General features: G+C 39.0%; 1 protein-coding gene across 2 annotated transcripts in view; it reads left to right on the top strand.

The window, feature by feature from the left end:
* Nucleotides 1–22,244, top strand: part of iqsec3a (IQ motif and Sec7 domain ArfGEF 3a) — a 139,187-nt gene that overhangs the window by 80,579 nt on the left and 36,364 nt on the right. For both annotated transcript variants that reach the window (XM_084111731.1, XM_084111730.1), the window contains exon 5: nucleotides 10,787–10,948. In XM_084111731.1, the coding sequence (XP_083967857.1) occupies nucleotides 10,787–10,948 (162 nt within the window). The remainder of the gene's footprint in view (nucleotides 1–10,786; nucleotides 10,949–22,244) is intronic.

Raw genomic sequence — 22,244 nt, 5'->3', positions numbered from 1 at the left:
GGGAAAACCAATTGTTTAGTCGATAATTCAAGAAGGTCCATATTCTCCATAGCTCTTTCTAACTTGTGCTCGGCCTTAAAACTAACATAGTACTTGTAATTGTTTAACTATAGCATTTGTTACTATAAGGATTTAATTACAAGTAAGAATATTGTTGGCTCCTCATTACTATGGCCTTGCTTAGGCCAATGTTAACTTTTTTCTTTCTTTTATTATCTATAGCATTTGTTATGAAAAATAGCAACCTATGCATTTAGAAACTATAACAATTATCTATTATAAATTCTACAACTACTCAAAATTTACCACAATGAATTCAATAGAAAAAGCTTTCTAATTTATGTTGGTGCAGGATGATGTTTTCCTTTTTTTCATCAGTCTTTTTAGTGGCTGTTTTAGATCATGTTCTCTGTAGTGTTTTACTACATTCTCAATAAAATTCAAATGGGTTGCACATTTTATCATCAGCGTCACGATAGGAACAGTTTGCACAAGTCTTATCATTCTTGGAGCGCGCTGGTGAACGCACCTTTGGTGATTTGCACGCCACTAATGCAAAATTAAACAATTGGTCTTCAGTCACATTCATATTGTGCAGATAATTGATCCGTTCAGTTCGTACTGCTTATAAAAGCCCAGAATGCACGATGTGTACAATGAATTAATTGCCTGAAAAACTGAGGGTACGCTTCTGATAAAAATATATAATTAAAATATATGCTTACCGGTCCACTTCGAGCACTGACTATGTGTCATAAATGTAAAACATTAAGGTCAGAAACGTTTCTACTCAAATGCAGATGTGAATGCTGACATATTGTATGCATGCGGTCCCTTTGTACATGGTAGCAGCAAACCTTAGCACATAGCTACAGGATAAACATGTTGACAGTTTATAGGAATGTGATTCAGCAAGATTATTCTCTCAGGACCCCTCAAGGTTGTGTAGTTTGTGTGCACTAACATTGAAGAGGTCTCAGACATGAACTTGGGATGTCGACTCAAGGACATGTTAGCCCGGAGTAGCATGAACATCCAAACTATAAAACATACATCACAAGACACACTGCAAGAGAGTGCCTTTTGCCAAATCCCTGGAGGATGCAACCCCCCTGGTAGAATGAGCCCTAAGTCCTAGAGGTGAAGCTTGTCCACGCCTCATAGGCTAGGGCAATGGCATCCCTCACCCAATGTGACATTGTTTGCTTGTGCCGTTGTACATTGTGCCGCTGTCCCCCCCGTTTGCAGCCCCCATAGCAAAAGAAAAGTTGTTCTGAATTATGCCACTGGCTAGTGCGGTGGACGTAAGTCTGGAGAGCACAAACTGGAAACAGTAAATGGAGTTTCTCCTGCTCTGGCGTTGTGGACGGCGGAGGACAGAAGGCTTCAATAATGACCGGATGCACAGTAGAAAATTTAACTTTAGGAAGGTGGAAGGCAACAAGCCTTCATCAATCCAGGGGCAAGGTCTAAGCTGGGTGGCTAGATCGGCAGAGCCTGCAAATCCCCAATCTTTAGCTTGACAGGAGCTGACTCTAGTGGCTCAAAAGGGGTCTCGACCAGCTTCACTTTGATGGGAGGCCTCAGCTGCCTAGCTCCACAAATGAAGCGGGCGATCAGAGGGCGTTTCCCCATTGGAGCCCCGTCGATCAGGACGTGACAAGCTGATATGGTGGCGACCAATACCCTGAGAGTAGCGGGACATGTGCCTGTTGACAACTTTTCCTGCAGAAACTCCAGCACTGAAACAATCTGGCAGTACACTACCTTTCAAAGACACAACATTTAAGGGCATAAATTCTTCTAGTGGATTGGGCCATGGCACAATAGTCTGTACTACATCAACTGGAAGCCCATCATCTCTTAGCTGGTCCCCTTCAGGGGCTAAACGTGAAGGTTCCAAAGCCCATGCCGGGGATGAAATATTGTCCCCAAACTCTAGTCAGCCAACGAGTTGCTACCAATAAAAGAGAAGACCCTTGTTGACAGACCTTGGCCAGGACTCCCGGTAGCAGTGCGATCGGTGGAAACATAAGATGCATTCTTAGCCATCCATGGCGTCCAGACTTATGCTGGCTTATTTGACGTTGAGCTCCCAGGGGAGAGATAGCCCACGGGCATTTCTTCCACCTGAGGCATCATCATATAAGCATGTGCCCATGCACTCACGATAGTCGAATAAGTCGACATCGAGAACACGAAGACACGCTATGAATATGGTTTCCCTCATGAACAGTTTAACTCCTCATGGAGGTCCTTGAAAAAGGTGAGAGACCGTCGCTCTGGCCTGTCCCCTTGGCCACTGGACAGAAATCGGTCTTCTAACTTTGAGCGCTTGTGGGTCTCTTGTTCTTGTGGCCAGTCTAGCTGTAACCTGGCCACTGCACGATTCACCACCTTGATTAAGGGACAGACGTTGAGCAGTGAGAACAGCTCGCAGTGCTCACACTCGCCATGCTCGTACGCAAGGGCAGAATGCTCTTCCCCCAAGCACCCCAAAGCAGAACTCATGTGTATTGTAATCAGGGATGGGACGTGAACATGGAGGTAAGGATCTCCTGATTGTTTGCAACATGATGTTCTCTTTACTTTTTTTTGCACAAAATGACACCCCTTGTGGCAATGCTGAGAATGCAACATGTTAAATGGTGTTTTGACACATACTATTCAATGTACTTATTGTGTACAAGTTGTAATGGAAAACACTTTTGCTGCTATTGGGGTGGGATGTGGGTAAGGTTAGGGACAAGTTTAATGGTATGGTTGGGTTTAAGGCTGAGTTAAGGTGTAAGGTAAGGGTCAATAGTGTATTTATAGATGTAATTACAGAAATTGTAATTACATTAAATGTAATTAAAGGACTTAATATAAAGTTGGTTTGCTGTTCTGTGTCCTCTTTTCTATTTTACCATCTATTTTAAAAGAAAATTGAAGATCCCACCCCAATAATTGAAGAAGTAGATGACATTTACCCTTACTTCTGCATTTATTTCCCCATGACCTTGCAGTGGCACTTCAGGGTAATTTGTAGTTCCTTTAAAGCATTGCCATACTCTGAAGATAGAGAGCCTAATTAAAAGTTCTTCATCAGCTATAAAAATCCACTGGCGGAATGTGGCTTTAAAAAGTTAAAAGCTCATTCAGATGAAGTACTGCTTTTCTTTAGTACACCATAAAAGATCTCCATGATTTCCCTTTCATTGTTGTCTCAGCGTCCATGGTGAAACGCATTGTTTTTACCTTTTAATGAATGCATTTTGTACTGAAAGTAATTGTGTGCATGTAATAGCACAGGCAAATAAAGGAGTAGATCTGAGTCATGAGTGAAAAAAAAGTTTTTCTTTAAATTCACATTTCCAGACAGCATCTAACAGTGTGTTCCTGACATGGTAGCTTACATAACTTGCAAATAGGCTTGCATCTATGCACAACGGCTCTTTGTCCATATTGCAAAAGGAAAGGTGCAAAATCTACAAATTTGTTTTCCATCTTCACCATATGAAACCTTTTTTTGCCCTGCATTGATGGTGGCAATATACACGGTAGAAAGTAACAGAGGGAATACATCTGCTTTATGGGTGAGTGAATGTATGTGTGCACTTGATTATGAATCAGCTGGGCTATATACTGCTTGCCAAGTTGAGTGGGAGGCTGTTTATTTTCCACCCGCTCATCAGATTTCTTTTAAATAAAGAAAAGTACTGTGATCATTTTGAACATATGGCTATATCCCTCAAATAACTCAGCTTCAACTGTCATTCAAGAAATAGTTTGCCCAAAAATGAAAATTTTGTGATAATTTCTCTCATGATGTCATTTACTCTCATCTACCCTCTTGTTGTTCAAAACCCATATAATTGATTTCTTCTTTGGAACAGTTTTGTCAATGAATAAATAATGTTTTACATTTTCACATTTTTTGGGTGGTCAATTTTTAATAACATTTTGTGGGAAAAAGTGTTCATTTGAGGGTATGTTTACACAACAACGATGTTCTAAAAACAAACAAAAAAAGTTTTCCTTTGCTTTTTTTAAAAGATTCATGTACAGATGACAACGTTGTCAAAATTATCCCCATTCACATGGATCTGTATTAAAACGCTGTATTATTCATGCCAGGCCAGTAGTTGGCGATGTCACTTTGTAAAGAAATACTTAGCACCTATAGACTGAACACGTAATACGTATGCGCATGACATCACCGATTTCACAAATTCACTTTTTTGTAGATTACACAGAGGCGATAATGCTATCATTTCCAAAAACATGCACTTTCAAACCTGTTTTCAGAATGGCCAAAGCGCATGTTGAAATCGGTGTCATGTAAAAGCCCCTCTAAAATGAAGCTATTGTTTTACTTTTGAATCTGTTCAGATTTGTCCACTGACCCTTTCTAGAGGTTACATCTTTAGGCCAGTAGTTGGTGACAACTGACTTATAGCATGAGTGAGTCATTTGAATCATTCACTTAACCAATTTGTTAAGCAAACAACAACAGCAAAACCATTGAGTAATTCATGACTTAATTCAAGTTTTTATACAATTTAATAAAATGTGTGTACATACATTTCATCTACATAGGGACTCCAAAGAAAGTGTTTAAGCATCCTGCAAAAAAAAAGAAAAAAAGAATTGTTCACAAACAAGACTCTATTGGCGCTTTTCCATTACCAGTACCAGCTCAACTCGACTCGACTCGCCTTGGCTTGGCTCGGCTCGCTTTTCGCTCTGTTTTCCATTGCAGATAGTACCTCCACAATAGGACCTGGTCGTCATAGCGATGCCGCAGGAAACTGCCGTGACTTAATCTTCTACGCGAGACACAACCGCTACCCACACACACAGGACAATGGAGGAAATCGAGTGTATGCTGTTTTTGGATGTTTTTGCTGTTTTTTATTCAGGATACTCCGTCTGGCGCGTGCAATGATGACGCAGTGAATAGTGACGATTCTCTCTGACCAATCAGCAGTATGCCGTGTTTTTACGTCACATTTTAGTATTGCCTCAGCTCGCTTAGAACCTCGCCGGAGGTGGTACGAAAAAAAGTACCTGGAAGCAGGTACAGGTACAACTTTTACACAGTGGAAAACCAAACAAAGCCGAGTCGAGTCGAGGCGAGCTGGTACTGTGTAGTGGAAAAGCGCCATATTACTTTATGCAGCCTGCAGAAATGGCATACACCATATCTCACTCAGAAGCTTTACAACATTATTATGGACATTTTATACATGCATGATATAGTATCATGTTTAATATTGTTTAATACATGTTTAATTAGTTTAATATTATTCTACTTTGGATTTATGTGATATGCAAAATACAATAGTTTGATTAAATCTGTTAATCGATCAACTTTTATCACTATCAAAGAAAGCTAAATAAAAATAAACAAGTCTCTCCCTTACCCTCACGTCATCACCTCAAACATCCCGACAGATAAGGATAAGCCAATTTTTAATCAAATGGAGGTTTTGCTCCAAGAGAGTGAGTGAAAAGAGAGAGGGGTTGTCATTAGTTCCAGCAGTTCATTTTCTGCAGGGTAGCCTAATACCTGTGACAGCTCAGACTGAATCTAAAGCAGGTAGGTGTGTGTGTGTGTGTGTGTGTGCTCTGGGACGAGACACTGAAATCTGAGTTTGGATTAACAGAGAGATTTGGGGACTGGAAAGTGCTTTCCCTAAACAGATAATTAGGAGAAGGATTATGGGGGCAGTGCAGTGTGTGTATACGTTGGAAAGAGTATGTAAAGGACATATAGAGGACGTTGATGCGTGAACAGGGGGGCGCTGGTAAGCGGAGTGAGTATACCGCCCTAAATTGAGTTTTCACCTGCCTCGTGAATGGAATGGGAATGTTTCTTTTCCTCAAAAGAGAGGAAAACAGCAGGAGAGCGGAGAAAGGAAAACATGGAGGTTTGTGTGTGGGTTTGAACATAGATGTCTGATTCTGTCTGTGTGTGTGTTTGTGTCTAAAGAAAGGGGACTGGCCATGATCGCCTCAAAAAGCTGCACTCTTCCTGTCTTGTAAGTGTCATGTTTTAAGCAGGGCTTGTGCCAGCAGTTCACCTGCCCCCTTTTTTCTTAAAATGTCAGAATAGAATCAGAGCACAGATGTTAGTTGAGTGTTAGGTGAATGTAGCTTGTGTAGCTACATGTAGCTAAAGCTCTTTCTGTCTCTCTGGATGTGAAGATATGAAGACATTTCTTCAAATGGAAGCACCTTTGGCCCTGTGTACTTTTAGATAATTCACTCCCCAAAACACACTTTTTAGACTCTCACTAGTTTATTTAATTCACACTAAAGTGAAAGGCAGTTTTCTATTCACACCGTCTTTGCTCAGACAGTTCACCCTTAAAGGGATAGTTCACCCAAAAATTTAAATTAGCCCATGATTTACTCACCCTGAAGCCATCCTAGGTGTATATGACATTCATGAGTTATATTAAAAAATGTCCTGTCTCTTCCAAGCTTTATAAAGGGAGTGAAAAGCTGGTGAAAATCTGAAGCATTTTCATATAAAGTAATCCATATGGTTCCAATAAAGGCCTTCTGAAGTGAAGCCATGTGTTTGTGTAAGGAACTTTATAAACTATAATCACTGGCTTCCGACAGACGGCCGTACGGTGGAAGACTAACCCCTGACCCCTACGCACGGGTTCTTTGGCTTGAAACAATAGCAGAACCCTTTTTGGTGCTTAATAGAACCCTTTTAATAAGGTTTCATAAAGAACTATGCTTTGAAAGTGCTATATAGAACCTTAATGGTGTTATAAATAACCTTTTCAACAATATTTATATCTTGTTGCCTCTATTTGGGTTTTACATAAAAAAAAAACAATAAAAAAAACCCAGCATGTTCTTGTTCATGTACTTTTATTTTTTATTGACATGGCAGATTGTAGCAAAAATGACAGTGCTCTAATAACAGTTGTTTGCTTAATACATTAATAAATATCAATTGACATTGAACACGATATAGATGTAATAAAAACCAAGTTCCAGTGAAATATCTTCACAATCCCCTGATGTCTTTACGTCTTTCATTATGTGTGTATTCTGAGTGGCAGTTTCTCTCTGCAGATGATGAGGTTATGGTACGGGACAGCATCTGAAATAAACAATTTAGTTTAGAGTTACATTGTGTCTCTTCCATTTGATTATGTAAAAACAATTATGTTCATGAAGGCCAAAATTAGCAAAAACGGACAGAATGAGCCCTTTACCATGTTAAAAGGAAAAAGTGATATAAAGTCATGGTATAGCTTTAATGTTTTTTTGTGATTGGGTATGTTTAGGCATAAAGTCATAATTGAAAAAAAAAAATCTAACAATATGGATCATAAATTCCATATCTCTGTTACTTACTTTGTGTAGAAGAGAAGATGAGTATCCTTAACTGAACAGAGCTGCTCACGCTACATGTTCTGTTAAACTATTTCTATTAAAGAGAATAAAACATGATTGTTAGGAAATGATTGTTACAATTTTTTAAAGTTATAAGTTATAGACATTTTAATAAAGACATAATTTAACTGTTGAGAGTATGTTGACAGTCTGTGTAGTAAATGTAGTTGTATAGCTGAGCTCCAGAAAATCAGTAATAACCCAGCAAACACATTTACGTTGTGGCAACGTCTGTGGCATGTTGCACTTCTACTATGGCAACGTCGCTGTCTACGTGCTCGCAACATTGTAACAACGTGGAATTGTAAGACGCGACAGGGCTGTAGCAACGTTGTTGCACGACATTCAGCAACTGAGAGACGATGTTCTGACAATACATTTTTTTTTATGCTAGATATAGATATCCCCCATTTAGCATGTTTTGTTTTGTGGTTCATTTTTTATTAGTCATATGTTAGATAATTTCATACTTTTTAAATATTGTTTATCCTTATTATTATTTATGGGCCTAACAGTAAATTAATTATAATCAACACCTGTAAGTGTACACTTTGAAGAGTAAAAATTACATAGAAGGTTAGATAATTCAACTTTATTAAAACTGCATATGGTAATCAAATTGCACTTCCAAAAGTAATACATCCGTGAGAAAAAAAAGAAAACCCCCCCCCCCAAAAAAAACCATTATATAATACTAGAGTTACTAACGTTAACTAGCATAGGCAGACATGAGAAAATCTTGCAAATAAACGAATGAGACGACAAATCAAAGGAAAAAATAAACAGGTGCATTACAAATATGTTTTTTTCTCTGTGCGTTTCCAAAAAAAGGAAAAAAAACATTAAAGGAGTGCTGAAATGAATTACTCATCATTAAAATCATTTTAGAAAATTTTATAAATATATAAGTCATATAATAAATGCCTCATTCATTCATTCATTTTGGCTTCATTATGGCTTATAACTTTTGGCATAGAGTTAAATATTCGTCATACCTGACCAGAAGATGTTAAAATAAATGTCACATTAGACAAGGAAGTTGTAGATTGTGTTTGAATAATTACGTATCTTATTTTGCTGAGGTCAATTAAACGCGATTCTCTCGTATCATTGTTTGATAAAGAATGAGACGGGCCAATGGTCAGTTGAATTTTAAAAGGCTAATTTTCGCACTTCAGGGCAGTGACGAGTACACATGTCGTCCAGTGGTTGTCCAGACACCTTAGGCACAACCTTAAGCAATGTCCCTGAATGGTGGTTCAATGTCAACATTGTGACAATGCTGTAACAATCGTCACCACACAACGTAGTTATAGCAACCTTTTGGCCATAAAACGTTAGAAGGTTGGGTACGTTGTGCCAACGTTCTGGGTTATATTTCACAGATGTACTTTATGATTATGTAAATCTGTGTTTTTCTTACACAACCTCATTGAAAATTCCAGGGCAAGTTACCTACTGTTTTTCGTCGAACTTTGAGAAATCTAATCTGTGTGCAAATGTCTGTGATTGCTGATATTGTATTATACTAATGCTTCTCCTCATGTGTTTTTTTTTTAATGTTTTTTTTTTTTTACCTATACCTGAGCTACCGTTTGCGCACCAATCTTTCACATGTTTTCATTACATTTCAACATGGATGGTATCCGATGAAATTTGTATTTTTTTTCAAACATTCCAAATCGTGGAAACTGTAAATACTGCCCATTTTAATATCAGTGTCAGGTAAGATACTTGTCTAGATGTCTCTGCTCACTTAAACTTATGCTATTTGAAGTTTATTTAAATAGGGTTTTAATAAGAAATAAAAGTTATATCAAGTAATTCATAAAAAAAAAAAAAAAAAACTAGTCCCATCCGAATAGGGCTTTTGTCTGATCTTGTCTGTGTATCCCACTTAGTTACCCTGAGAAGTGTTATTTTGAGTTTGATTTAATTAAAAAGAACTGCTTGCAATTATATCCAACTCATTTATTTCCATCCTTGCTGCAACCGCCACAGACACGTTATTATTAAATAAATGAATTAATCTGCATTTTAAACACAGGACACTTCCTATCTAATGGAAGGAGCTAAACTTTCCAAATTAAATTCATGCATCTAATGTAATATATTTTTAACATACAGTTAACCTATTAAGTTTTTACTATAGCATTTATATATGTTTTCTGCAAAAATTACAACCATTTTTACTTGATAGAAAGTTTAAATGAACAGATGCACTCTAGGGATGTATGGGCCATTTAACTTGTTTAATGAATCACCAGAGTCAATTTTTTTTTCCTGTTTTCTCCATCACAATAAACAGACAAAAGAAAAACAGCATAACCCTTCCAGAATCTAATATCATTCAATTGCATATCATTTCAATGCCCTTACAGTAAAACATAGTAACAGGCTTTTTATTGTAACTGACAAACAGGCTGTTCATAATAATCATGTTCCCCTCAGTAAAGCTAGACTGTGTCAGCAAGAGTCGTGCATTTATTATAAGGAGTAAATCAGTGTAATGAATAGGGAAGAAGCTGTGAAATAGGGATATTGTAGAATGCAGTCAGAGAACGTGGTTTTCTCAGCATGTGGATGAATGAAAGTTTATTGTACCCTCTATAAATCCATGTACTTTTTTCCCCCCAGGGCAAAGACTTAGCAATGAGAATGCTGACCAGAGGAATAAAGCAACTCTATAAAGTACAGCTGAGAAGCTTCTTTCTGTCCCTCGTTGTCACTTTTATTGTCTGAAGGCAGGAAAGCGTTGACATTCTGGTTATTGATAAGGCACTGAATGGAAAAATAGAGGTTATTAATGCGCACTTGGCTTCTGTGGAATGTGAAAGTGTCTTTCCTTTCAAGAGAGCCTAACAGACCTGTTTCATCATGGCATGTGCATATTTCTACATTTTTATATCTGAAAGGCTTCTGGTTTCATCCACTTCCATTTATTTCAGCTGTACAAAAACTGTCCATTATGTTGCTTGATATTGCAAACTGTTGTTTGTTATCGTAATCATAAACACACTGGTTTGAAGCGCAAATTATTTGATAATTTACTACCTTTTGTTATTCTTACAGTTATTAACTATAGGCTAATGAATCGGAAGTGTCCACACAATCACAGAAAATTACTTCTGTGTTGCTAAATAAGGTGAATAAGTGCACTGTAGGACATCATAAAATTAGTCCATACAACTGTTGATATCTTCTGAAGTCATAAAATAGCTTTGTGTGGGGAACAGACAAATTTTTTAATTGCTGTTCACTAATAATCTTGTGTTAACTAATAATGTGTTAACAATACTAATATGTTTCTCTCTCTCTCTCTTTGTCCCAACTCCCAACTCCCATCTGCTATCTACCTCTTTTTCTTTGAATTGAACAGAAATCCAGACAAGGGCCTTCAGTTTCTCATCTCTCGTGGTTTCATTCCGGATACACCCATAGGTGTGGCGCACTTCCTGCTCCAGAGGAAGGGGCTGAGCCGACAGATGATCGGCGAGTTTCTTGGCAACAGCAAGAAGCCGTTTAACAGAGATGTGTTAGAGTGAGTATATGAAAATCCTACCATAATCCATAGCTCAAGAAAAAGATCAATGAGAATCTGTAGCTGTGTGCAAAATATATCGTAAAAGAGAGAATATTTACACTTTTAAATGGAAGCAATTGTTTTTTTCTCTGTGGATTTTGGAGAGTCGTGGCATTTTTTTAATGAGATCTCCCTTGGCTGCTGAGCTCCCACAGTCAAACTGCAGAGCTTTGCACTTGGAAATTATGCTCTCTTGAGACCTCTTAGCAGATTCTCTCTCTCTCTGTGTGTGTGTGTGTGCAGTGCAGTGCAGTATATTTGAGGTTTCTGAAGTGATGATCTTCTAGCCCCAAATTAGTAAATACATCTATTCTTATATTAGGCCCTGTGTAAACTTAAAGGTGCTGTATGTAAGTTTTTGACTGTACTAAAGCATAAAAATACCATAATATGTTTGCAGATATTTAGGAAACATGCTGAGTGCACATACTTGTTTCTCTGAAAAATAAAAAAATAAAAATAACACAGCCGGTTATTTTTTTTGAAATGTGTGTTCTGTGTTGGAATGTTTGTTTTTGTTTTGGTCTGTGTGATCTCGCCCACTGCCAGTTCACCCAATAGTATTTCGACACCCCGGGATGCCAATTGGCTGAAAACACAACATATTGCAGCCATGGAAGCCAGCTAACAAACTGGGTCAGAGATCGCAGATTCTACCCGACCTAAAAAGCCTCCGCACCCATCTAAAAATCTCTATGAACGGGAGCATATTAAAACGTGATATCAACTCATCAACTTACAGTGTCAACTCATCAATTTACAGTGTGCAAGTCTCCTCGCCTTCCATTGTCAATTGCGCCTTCTACAGCCCATACTTCATTGTACCCAAGAAAGGTGGTGAGTTACGGCCAATCTTGGACCTGCGAGTCTTGAATCGGGCCCTACACAAGCTTCCGTTCAAGATACTAATGCAGAAACGCATTTTCAAGTGCATCCGTCCCCGGATTGGTTTGCAGCGATCGACCTGAAGGACGCATACTTTCATGTCTCCATCCTGCCGGACTGCAAGCCGTGTAACCGCTTCCTGGGCGCTGGCGCAGGGTGCCTCGCTAACAGATGTTTGTAGAGCTGTGGGCTTGGCGACACCTAACACGTTTGCTAGATTCTATAGCCTACTTGTCGAGCTGGTTGCTTCCCATGTGCTCTCTTCACATAGAAGCCAGTTAACACCGTAAGCCCCGCTCGATGTGTCGGCTTGCTGCACCATTCCCCTCCTATGGACTGGATATGTGCGCCATTCTTGCTCCAGTTGAGTTCCCCTTTGGTCGGACCCTGTTGAGCTCCTCCACACCCCTTCAGCATTTGACGTGGCGGAGCGTCCGATGCTAGGCCTACCACTCATATGCACAGGTGGAACTTGTGCTAGGCTGGGTCCATATGTTGTGATCCCTACGGCGATCCCATATGTGTATTATCCACGGTACGGCTCCCTGAGGCAAGCCCGTGTCTTTCTCTTGGCAGAGCTTGCTCTGCCGTTGCTGACGGTTGAGTCTCCCCCCTGTTATAGGCTGGAGCCACCTCAGTGACATTCCATATGTTGTACTGCCTGGTAATTCGCCCAGTCCATATGTGTCTCCTCCACATGTTATCTCCATGCGGGCTGGGTGTGGCTTTTGTAGCATCCCTCCTTCCATTGAAAAGGCACGCTTTACCAGTATTATCCAAGTCTAACTGAGTGGGTCTTACGGAACAGCGGTGACTTCCCTGACCTAAGCCCTGTCCTATCTCCGCCTCAATAATGCAGGGGGTCAGGAGGCTTTTGTCTAGGCACTGGAAGGTGGCAGCACTAGTGGTGTTTTAATAGGGATCCCAATCAGTTGACACGTCGACTACGCCGAACGTGAGCGACAGAAAGGGAACGTCTCGGTTACGTATGTAACCCTCATTCCCTGAAGGAGGGAGCGGAGACGTAGTCCCGTCGCCACTACTGCTGGTCCACCACTGACTCCGGGCTCCGCTCGGCTCCTCAGCGAAAAACAAGTGGTGCGTGCATCCGCTTCCGTGTTTATACCCGCGCTGCTAGGCGGAGCGCGAGATGCAAATCTCGCACGCCAATGTGCATTGGCTCGTTTTATCAATACTCAAAGATGACAGGCTCCCTAAGCGAGATCCCAATCAATCAACACGTCGACTACGTCACCGTTCCCTTCTTCAGGGAAAGAGGGTTACATACGTAACCGAGACGTTTCCCTTTCAGACGCAAAATAAATTTAAAATTTATAAAATTTATGGGAGGAGAGTATTTAAATGAAATAATACTTAATCAGTGACCATTAAAATACCTGTAATGTAAAATACTAGATCATAATATTGCATTTAATTCAAGATGTCAATAAGAATGTTACGTTTGGAAGTAAAGAAGTAACTTCACCTTGATAGATTTTTGGAGCATTTGGGAGCTTTATTATTTCCCCATAGAACCATGGAAAGGTCTTTTTCAAATACTCCCCAGAAAGCTTTGCAATGCTCTGGTAATCCATCAATCCCTGGTGCTTATAATCTTTTTTTCTGTTCTTGCCCAACATCTCCGCAAAAGCTTGATTTTTTTTTTTTTTTTTTTGCAAAGGTCAAGGTAGGCTTAGTATTAAAATGTCAGTAGAAGAAAATAGTTTTATTTTTTATTTTTTACTGTGCAGTGATGATCAGAGAAAAAAAAAGAGTTACAATAATAAGAAATATACAGTGCTGGTCAGAATGATTTGCCCCCTTGGTAAATATGATCACAGATGGCTGTAAAAAATAAATCTGTATTGTTTATCCTTTTGATATTTTAAATCTAACCTTTTACTGAAGTAAAAGAATTGAAAGTGGGGCGTAGGATCACCTTATATAATAAATGTTTTTCTCCAAAACACAATGGGAACAATTATTTGCCCCCTTTTATTAAATACTTTTTGCAACCTCCTTTTTCCAAGATAACAGCTCTGAGTCTTCTCCTTTAATGCCTGATGCGTTTGACACCTGACAAGAGATCAGAGACCATTCCTCCATACAGAATCTCTCCAAATCCTTCAGATTCCCAGATCCATGTTGGTGCTTCTTCTCTTCAGTTCAGCCCACTCATTTTCCAACCCCATATTAAGTGTTTGCTGCCATAAAGCTCTTTTTATTTTTGTTTCATCTGACCATAGAACATTTGAAAAGTAACTGACACTACTGGAACTTCAAACGGGACAGGTTCTATGGTCAGATGAAACAAACAAAAAATGCATTTTTGGCAGCAAACACTTAAGATGGATTTGGTTCATACAGGGATAAAAAAGTACCCCATGTGTAAAATGAAATGCTCTGCTGTATCTTCAATGCTGTGGGCCTAATTTTCTGCCAGAGGTCTTGGACATCTTGTTCAGATAGGCTACATGGCATCATGGATTCGATCAAATATCAACAGTTAAAAAATCTAAACCTGACAACCTCTTCTAGAAATCTTATAATGGGCCATGTTTGGATCTTCCAACAGGACAATGATCCAAAAACAAACATCTAAATCAAAACAAAACTGGGTCACTGAGCACAAAACCAAGCATCTGCAATGGCCATCCCAGTCCCCAGACCTGAACCCTATAGAAAATGAGTGGGCTGAACTGAAGAGAAGAAGCGCCAACATGGATCTGAGAATCTGAAGGATCTGGAGAGATTCTGTATGGAGGAATAGTCTCTGATCTCTTGTCAGATGTTCTCCAAACTCATCAGGCATTATAGGAGAAGACTCATAGCTGTTATGTTGGAAAAAGGAGGTTGCAAAAAGTAATAATAAAAAAAATAATAATAAAAGGGGGCAAATAATTGTTCCCAATGTGTTTTGGAGAAAAATATTTATTTCATAATGTGATATTCCCCCCACTTTCAATTATTTTACTTCAATGAAAGGTTAAATTTTTTATATATATATGTATGTATATATATGTATGGACATATTTATATATATACCACACATCGAATGTATTTTGTATACCTCATTGGTTTCATAGCTGAATAGTGCATACTCTTCCACTACAAACCTACAGGATTTACCTATTTTTAATTAATTTAAATAAATTTAATACATTCCATCTCAATACACATTTACCCGTGAGTACCCTGGGAACCGGGACATACAAAGTAAAACAGGGTGTTTGAAAAATACATTGGTATTAGAAAACAGCAGAGAAAAAGCCAGATCCAAGTGAGCACTTATTTTAAATTACATCTTGTAGACTAGTGTTTTAACTTGACAGTTTTTGCTCCTTATCTAATCGCCGTTGTATATTTCTTCAGTCCATGTATTTGCTGTGGCAGCAGTTTCAGGCTGCTTTCCCAATGTGTGTTTTTTTGCAAACTCCTTTGGGTCTGGGGCAAATCTCCCTAATTCTCTAGCAGTATTTCTCTTTGTTGTATCTTAAAAAAAAAAAAAAAAAAAGCATTTATCACCTTCGGTAGGCTGCAATAGGCAAAATTTGACAAAAGTGCAGGCTAATTATAACTTTCATGCACAACAAAAAATGTCTGGAGTTAATAAAGCCTAAAATCGAAGTTCTGCTGTGTTACTAACTAATTTGGTGGTAAAACAAAATGGAGCACTTGGTATTTACTAATACAAAATCGGTAATTAGAGAGTATTAACAACAATACGGGTTTCATGCACTGCCCTTGGCTGGACAACATTAGTATCTCTAATAATCCATCTTCAACCAAATATTAATGTATAGTTAGGCATAAAAAAGTAATGTTTCAGCTCATTTTAATCACAGGTCTGCTATACCTACCACTTTAAGATATGAGATAATGACATGCAACACAACAAATCAAAGACTTCTTCTAGAATGTGATGAATATTTCATGCTGATATTATAAATGGACATTCATATTTTAATTTCCCTCAGTCCAGTGCAAGCTTATTGAGAGTTCTGCATAGAAGCTGTCGTGCTGTTTGTTTGCGGTGTAGACATGCTGCCGTTGCATATTAAAACAAATGCCTTTGCTATTAAAATGGCCTCAGAACACATACAAAAGGGAAAGAAAAACACCTAATACTTTCAAAGAAGCATGAAATAAACCATCAATCTGGATTCCTTCTTGGGATCTCCTGACTGACCTGTCCTTTAACCCCTACCATTTTCCAGCAGACAAGCTTTGTTCTTCTGTGGCTCACTCTTTATTTGGACTGGCAGAGCAATTATTCGCAATATCCCCACATTAAAACAGAGCAAACACTCCATGTTTGCATGAACCTCTCTCCAGAGGGAGAGAAACAATATTGAGTAGATGCCGTAGCTCATTTACAAGGTCATGCAAAGCAAGGCTCATTCCCTTTATTACTACAGTATGTTATTTAAGTGCCTATATGAAAAGATGAGAGTTGTGCACAAAAATGTAAAAAACTTAAATATGTTTATTTAAGTTTTAGGTTATTGGGGGGCGGGGGGGGGGGGGGGGTGTGAGGGAATGGTCAACAGTGTAACTACAGAGTATTTACAGATTTTAAATAATATTTTAACAGTGCAGTTTGATCCAGTGAGAAGCGTTCAAGTTTGGCGCAGATGTCTTCCATACAAACTACAAATGTCTCAGATTTTTTTATTTAAAGCCAGATGGAACAGAGCGGACATTCTCAACAACACTGACTCGGAAAACAAAACTTTGTGCAACAACAATTCTTTTTCTTTCTTTTTTTTTTATTGAAAAACAATTCAATTCTTTTCAATCCACAAATCACCAACATTTACCATGGATTTACTTTAGTAACACTTATCATATCAAATTTGATTATATGTAGACATGTATTAAATGTATTAAAGGAGTAATGAAACACATTGAATATACATTTGAGACCCCTGATGTACACAATAAGTGCACTGGGTTACAGTTTATTTTACAGTGTCCTTGTTACATTTGTTACATGTACTTACTATAATAATAACAGTAAATTAGGCATAATTACATGCAACAAACCTTCAACCAATTCTAATCCTACCCTAACCCTATAGTAAGTACATGTAGTTAATATTACTCAGTACTTAAATATATAAGTACACTGTAACAACAACACTTTAAATAAAGTGTAACCGTGCACTGTATCAAATGATTAATTTAAAAGTTAAAAGGAGTACAGTATTAACCCTGAACCTAACCCTAAACCTAACCTTAACCCATATTGTCCAAATGGCTCCTTATATTACTCAGTACATTCTTGTGTAAGTACGCTGTAATTACACTGTAATTGCACATTCTGTAAAAAAAATGCAACTATAAAAGTGTATGGTGATCAGGTGCGGTCAAGCTAAAAAAATGTATCATGAAAGTAGTCTTCCAAAGCTATACAAAACAAAACAAAAAACAAAATTCTTTGCACGAGCTGCAGACTGGGATTTAAGTGGAAGCTGGGACATTCTGCTACTGTAAAATTCAACATGAAAGTGAATAATTTTCATTTCAAACTTTTCCTTTCTCACTTTGTTTAGATAATGGATTTTGGGGAAATACACAAGTAAAAAGATAAAGAGACCAAACAAAAAGTCACAGCTAATTGGGAATTGAGAGAAGGAAAAAACTATTTTCTATTGATTATAAGCAATGTCCCTTTCAAGGAAAGTCTGTTCACTTGGCAGCCATGTTTGCAACACTTTCTGGCAGCTATTTCGGGCATCCTAGACCAAGCCCTATCTATTTGAATGGGGGAATCCTGAAATCTCAAAAACTTAGCATATTTCAAATCAGCAACAAAATGTGACATGACCATTCCCATACATATTGTTTCTTATACTCAAATAGCGTTAAAAGCATATTTTTCAGGCTAGACCAGCCAATGCGCGTGTGCAGTTCTAAGCGTGAGTCTCTTCTAACTTCTAACGGCAGCTGCAGTGACGCAATGACTTTACCATTCAGAGATTGTCTCTTTTATGTAGAAGGCGGGACATATTCCATCATATTGTGTGTTGCAGTTTCTCATATTCATAAGTAGTAGGAGTGCATCGTCTTTGTATATCTATACTCTTTTTTATAAGTTTGCCTTGGTAGCAATGTGACTTCCTGCTGCAACAGCTCCCCAAGTGTTTTGTTTTTGTATAAAATACTTAGATTGTAGATGTGCATTTTCTTGCTTTTTCTGGACTTTGGAATACTTTTTTTGACAATGGACTGCAAGGCATGCATGGAAGAATTTATTGAGTATATGGGAAAGCAAATTGTAATCAGGTACAGTGCACTGTTGGTTAGGTTACTAGAATAGGTGGGCTTTTCAAGTAGATTTCAAGTTATCTTGTCTACTTTCTAGAAAGATAGTTCCCAGAAATACACCTGACGCAGTTGACAGATTTCATATACCCTGTCCAAAAAGAAGCTCCACCGAGAGCAGCAAGACAATTTATGATTGATGCTTGTCATGTTATATAAAAATGACCCCAGTGAGATCTTGGATAGAAGCCAAGGCAGACTGTGCAACCTCAACAATCTTTTGTCAAAGATGTCACTGTTTCAAACTGGGCTGCGTTTCCCAAAAGCATTGTAAGCCTAAGTAGATCGTAAAATGATTGCACGAATCATTTTAGACTTCCGGGCCATTTCCCAAAAAACATCTTAATTTAAGTAGTAATTGAAAATCTTTGTATAACTACGAGTTCTCTGAAGTAATCGTAAATCCCTAAGTGCATCGTAAGGAGACAGAGTAATGAGGTCACATGCAGGACAACTGGCAAATTGCACCTAAACTTTACTCCTGTCCAATTTGACTTCAAAGGGCACCTATTATGCAAAGTTAACTCTTACATGGTGTTTGAACATAAATGTGTTGGCAGAGTGTGTACACAACCATCCTATAATGATAAAAATCCACCCAGTGCTTTTTTGCAGTGTCTCAGAACAAGCTGTTTTCAGATTCTGGGCATGTGACGTACTTTTGCACAAGCCCCTCCCACGACTGTTGACTGACACTGCAGTTTTAGCATAGACCCGCCCTGAGTGAGCTGTACACAGTCCGCCATTGTTTCGACGCCGGAGCAGCTGTAGACAAGAATATCTTCTAAGCGATTGAGGTGTTTTGTTATAAGATGTAAGAATGAACATAGCAGTCGTCATTTACTCTCGTTGTTACTCGAGGATGGATCTGTACCAACTGTTCATGATCCAGCTTACAGTCTCCGGATCGATACTGGTCATGGCAGTAATGAAAGGGAGAGCGCGCACTTTATTACATTTCATAGGAGTTGTTTTACAGATACAAAGTTTACCAGTTTATTAAACACCCCCTGAAAAGGTGTGTGTATGTATTTGTTTACTGTTAGTTGTAACAAGTGTTTTGTGTAATTCGCTGTGTATGTTGATGATAATGAAAGGGAGAGAGAGAGTTTATGGATAAGACTTTAATGTGCACTTCTTATACTGTGTTTATTCAGCTCTTACCGTGATTTTCTGGAGTAAAACTGACGATTAAACTCATCCGAATATTTTTGGCCATCATTCGGACGGGGTCCACTACAGCAAGCTTGTATTAATAGTGGAAAAAAGCAGATGACAAATAAGTTATAACCGTAATTAAACTAAACTATACCTGTTCTATCTCCATACAGCATATATTCTCTGCCTCTGTAGGCATTATTGTCCGACTCCGGGTCTAAATGAACACCACTGCTGAGAATTTCTGTTTTGATATTATCATTCCGTGAGATGAGATTGTCCTGCCACTGAGCTTGTGAGGCTCCGCCCTCTGTGCCGGCAGCAACAGCTCATTTGCATTTAAATGGATACACACTAAAACGTGGTGTTTTTCTCAGCCCCAAAAAGTGACAATTTAAACATGCTGTAAAAAATGATCTGTTGCATATTTTGGGCTAAAACTTCACATATACACTCTGGGGACATCAGAGACTTATTTTACATCTTGTAAAAAGGGGATATTTTAATACTTTAATATTGTTTTTGTTTATTTGTTTATTAGTTTTTTAACTTGTTTTTTGTTTGCTTAAATTCATTTAACATAATTCAATAAAGAAATAATAATGAATAAAAAAGTAAAAAATATTACTGCATAAATTAAGGAATGAAAAAGTACACTGCTGTATATGGACATTTCAAGGAGAGTAGGCCTACAAATGTTATATTTAACAGGGAAATGGCTAGTGTGCTTTAAAGACTGGGGAAAAATAAAGGAGGAAATAAAAAACGTGTCAATGACATGTTGGCATGCACGAAACTCAGCTATGTATTGAACATGTGTTGGTTGTTCATCACAATGTCTCATGCCATCTTCGTTCTCTTCCTCCACCTTTTTGTCTTCCTCCCTGACGTCCAAGGGCACTCTCGCATGAACTGCAATGTTGTGCAACAATGATATTACAGCACAGCACTTTTGTGGCGCACAGGGAAGACACCCACTGGACTTCTGAAAAGCCCGGAAACGTAGCTTCCACCTCCCTAAAGTGCGCTTCACAATACTTTGGGCAATACGGTGAGCCTCATTGAAATCTGCTTCCCTGTTATTGGCAGGATTATACAGGGGTGAACAGATATGCCCTCAGTGGAGATCCGCTGTCCCCAAGCAGCCTCCACTGTCCCTGCGAGTTTTGGGCCTCTTGACCCACAGTTGAGTTGGTAAAGATAAAGGAGTCATGCATGTTTGCTTCCAGGCCACCTTGCCACAATGTCTGTTATCAAATATATATATCAAATATATATAAGTCCATCACCAAGTACCTGAATGAAACTGCCTGTTGCAAAAATCAGCTGAGGCCCAATGACATTGAGCAGTTGGACTATTTCTCCTTGTGGCAGACGGTATCCATCAATGACAGCCATATCATCAAGCACATCCAGAGGATTTTGATGCTGCCAAATGAAGGCATTTATAGTAAACTGTATACTCCGTGGTCATCTCTGTCTTTCTCTTTGCCTTTCTCTTTCTCTCACTCTCAATTGAAGAACACGGTGTAGTGCAGACATTATTTCCTCTGCAAGACTACTGAAGTGTGAACTTTATTTACTATCCCAAAATTGCTCATAGGAACCATATGATTAAAGGTTTTCAGGCTGTGATAATATTCACATATCACACACTGCTTATCATCTATTCCACTAATTGCAAAAGGCCAAAGATTGTACTTTTATAAATATATACATTTATATAAAGAACAGTGAAGCGCGTGTGCGTAGGCAGACTGATGAAGACAAAGACAAATAAAGCTCCAATACAAGGTTTAGTATAATAATCCAAACATGTATAAATCCAAACAGGTAGCAGTGCACACACACAAACTGAAATGAGACCGGACAACTGAAGAGAAACACACATAAAATTAAATGCCAAAAATAACGAGGTGCACACACCTGAACAGAATGACAAATCATAGGTAACCTTGACAACAAAGGGTAGCGGGAGCTGAATTGAAAGAAAACGGGAACTAATGAATACCAACTAAAAGTCCATTAAAACGAAACTAAGACAAGAAAACTGAATGTTGCTTACATAACGCCCCTTCCCGGTAGGCGAGACCTCGCCCCGTAACAAAAAGGAAGAGGGAGGGTGGGTGGCGGCTTTGGAGGTGGACGAGGAGATGGAGAAGGGATGGTAAGAGGAGGCGAAGGGATGGTAAACACAGGCAGAGGAAATCAGGGTGGAGTTGATGGTGGCAGCAGCCAGAGAGGAGATGAAGGGGTGAGTGTCTGGGTGCTGCTGACCCAAAGCGCTCCCAGGATGATAGCCAGCGAGTTGATGGAGCCAGGGTGGCGATTTGGTGGGTGACATCCTGGCGACGATCAACGGCAAGGTTGCCGTTGGAAGAAGAGCCCCTCGCACAGACGTAGAGCCGAGGGAGCGAATAATAAGGGCTCTTCACACCCCGGAGGAGTTGGCTCCCAGCGGATCAACGGTGTTACATGCTACTGAGAGGAGGATGAGGTGACACCACAGGACTGATGGGAGATGATGACAATTGGGTGGTAAGGGTGGCTGAGGACTGGAGGGAAGATAGGAGTGTAGCGAAAAACCCGACAAAAAACAGAGCATTTTCCATGGTAATTTGGAGAGGTGGTGGGAGAGGGAGGCTGGGCGGGGCTAACAGGACTGAAGACGACAATATACCTTCTGGTAAAATTAAGGGATACAGGGAATTCATCTCTCCACACCATAACTATCACCATAAGGTTTAGTGTGCTGGAAAGGAATGTCTTGTTGCTCAAGTCCGCTTCCACTTTAGATGGTGTGGCACAGGGGCTAAAACTTAGGAGCACGTATATAAGGAACTATCCATGATTTGGAGTATTCCCTTAGTACACTTGAACAAGG

The sequence above is a fragment of the Abramis brama genome (assembly GCF_963993115.1).
Source record: "Abramis brama genome assembly, chromosome: 4".
Taxonomy (NCBI): domain Eukaryota; kingdom Metazoa; phylum Chordata; class Actinopteri; order Cypriniformes; family Leuciscidae; genus Abramis; species Abramis brama.
Note: the sequence above shows the minus strand (reverse complement) of the source record. Positions and strands in the feature narration are given on the sequence as shown.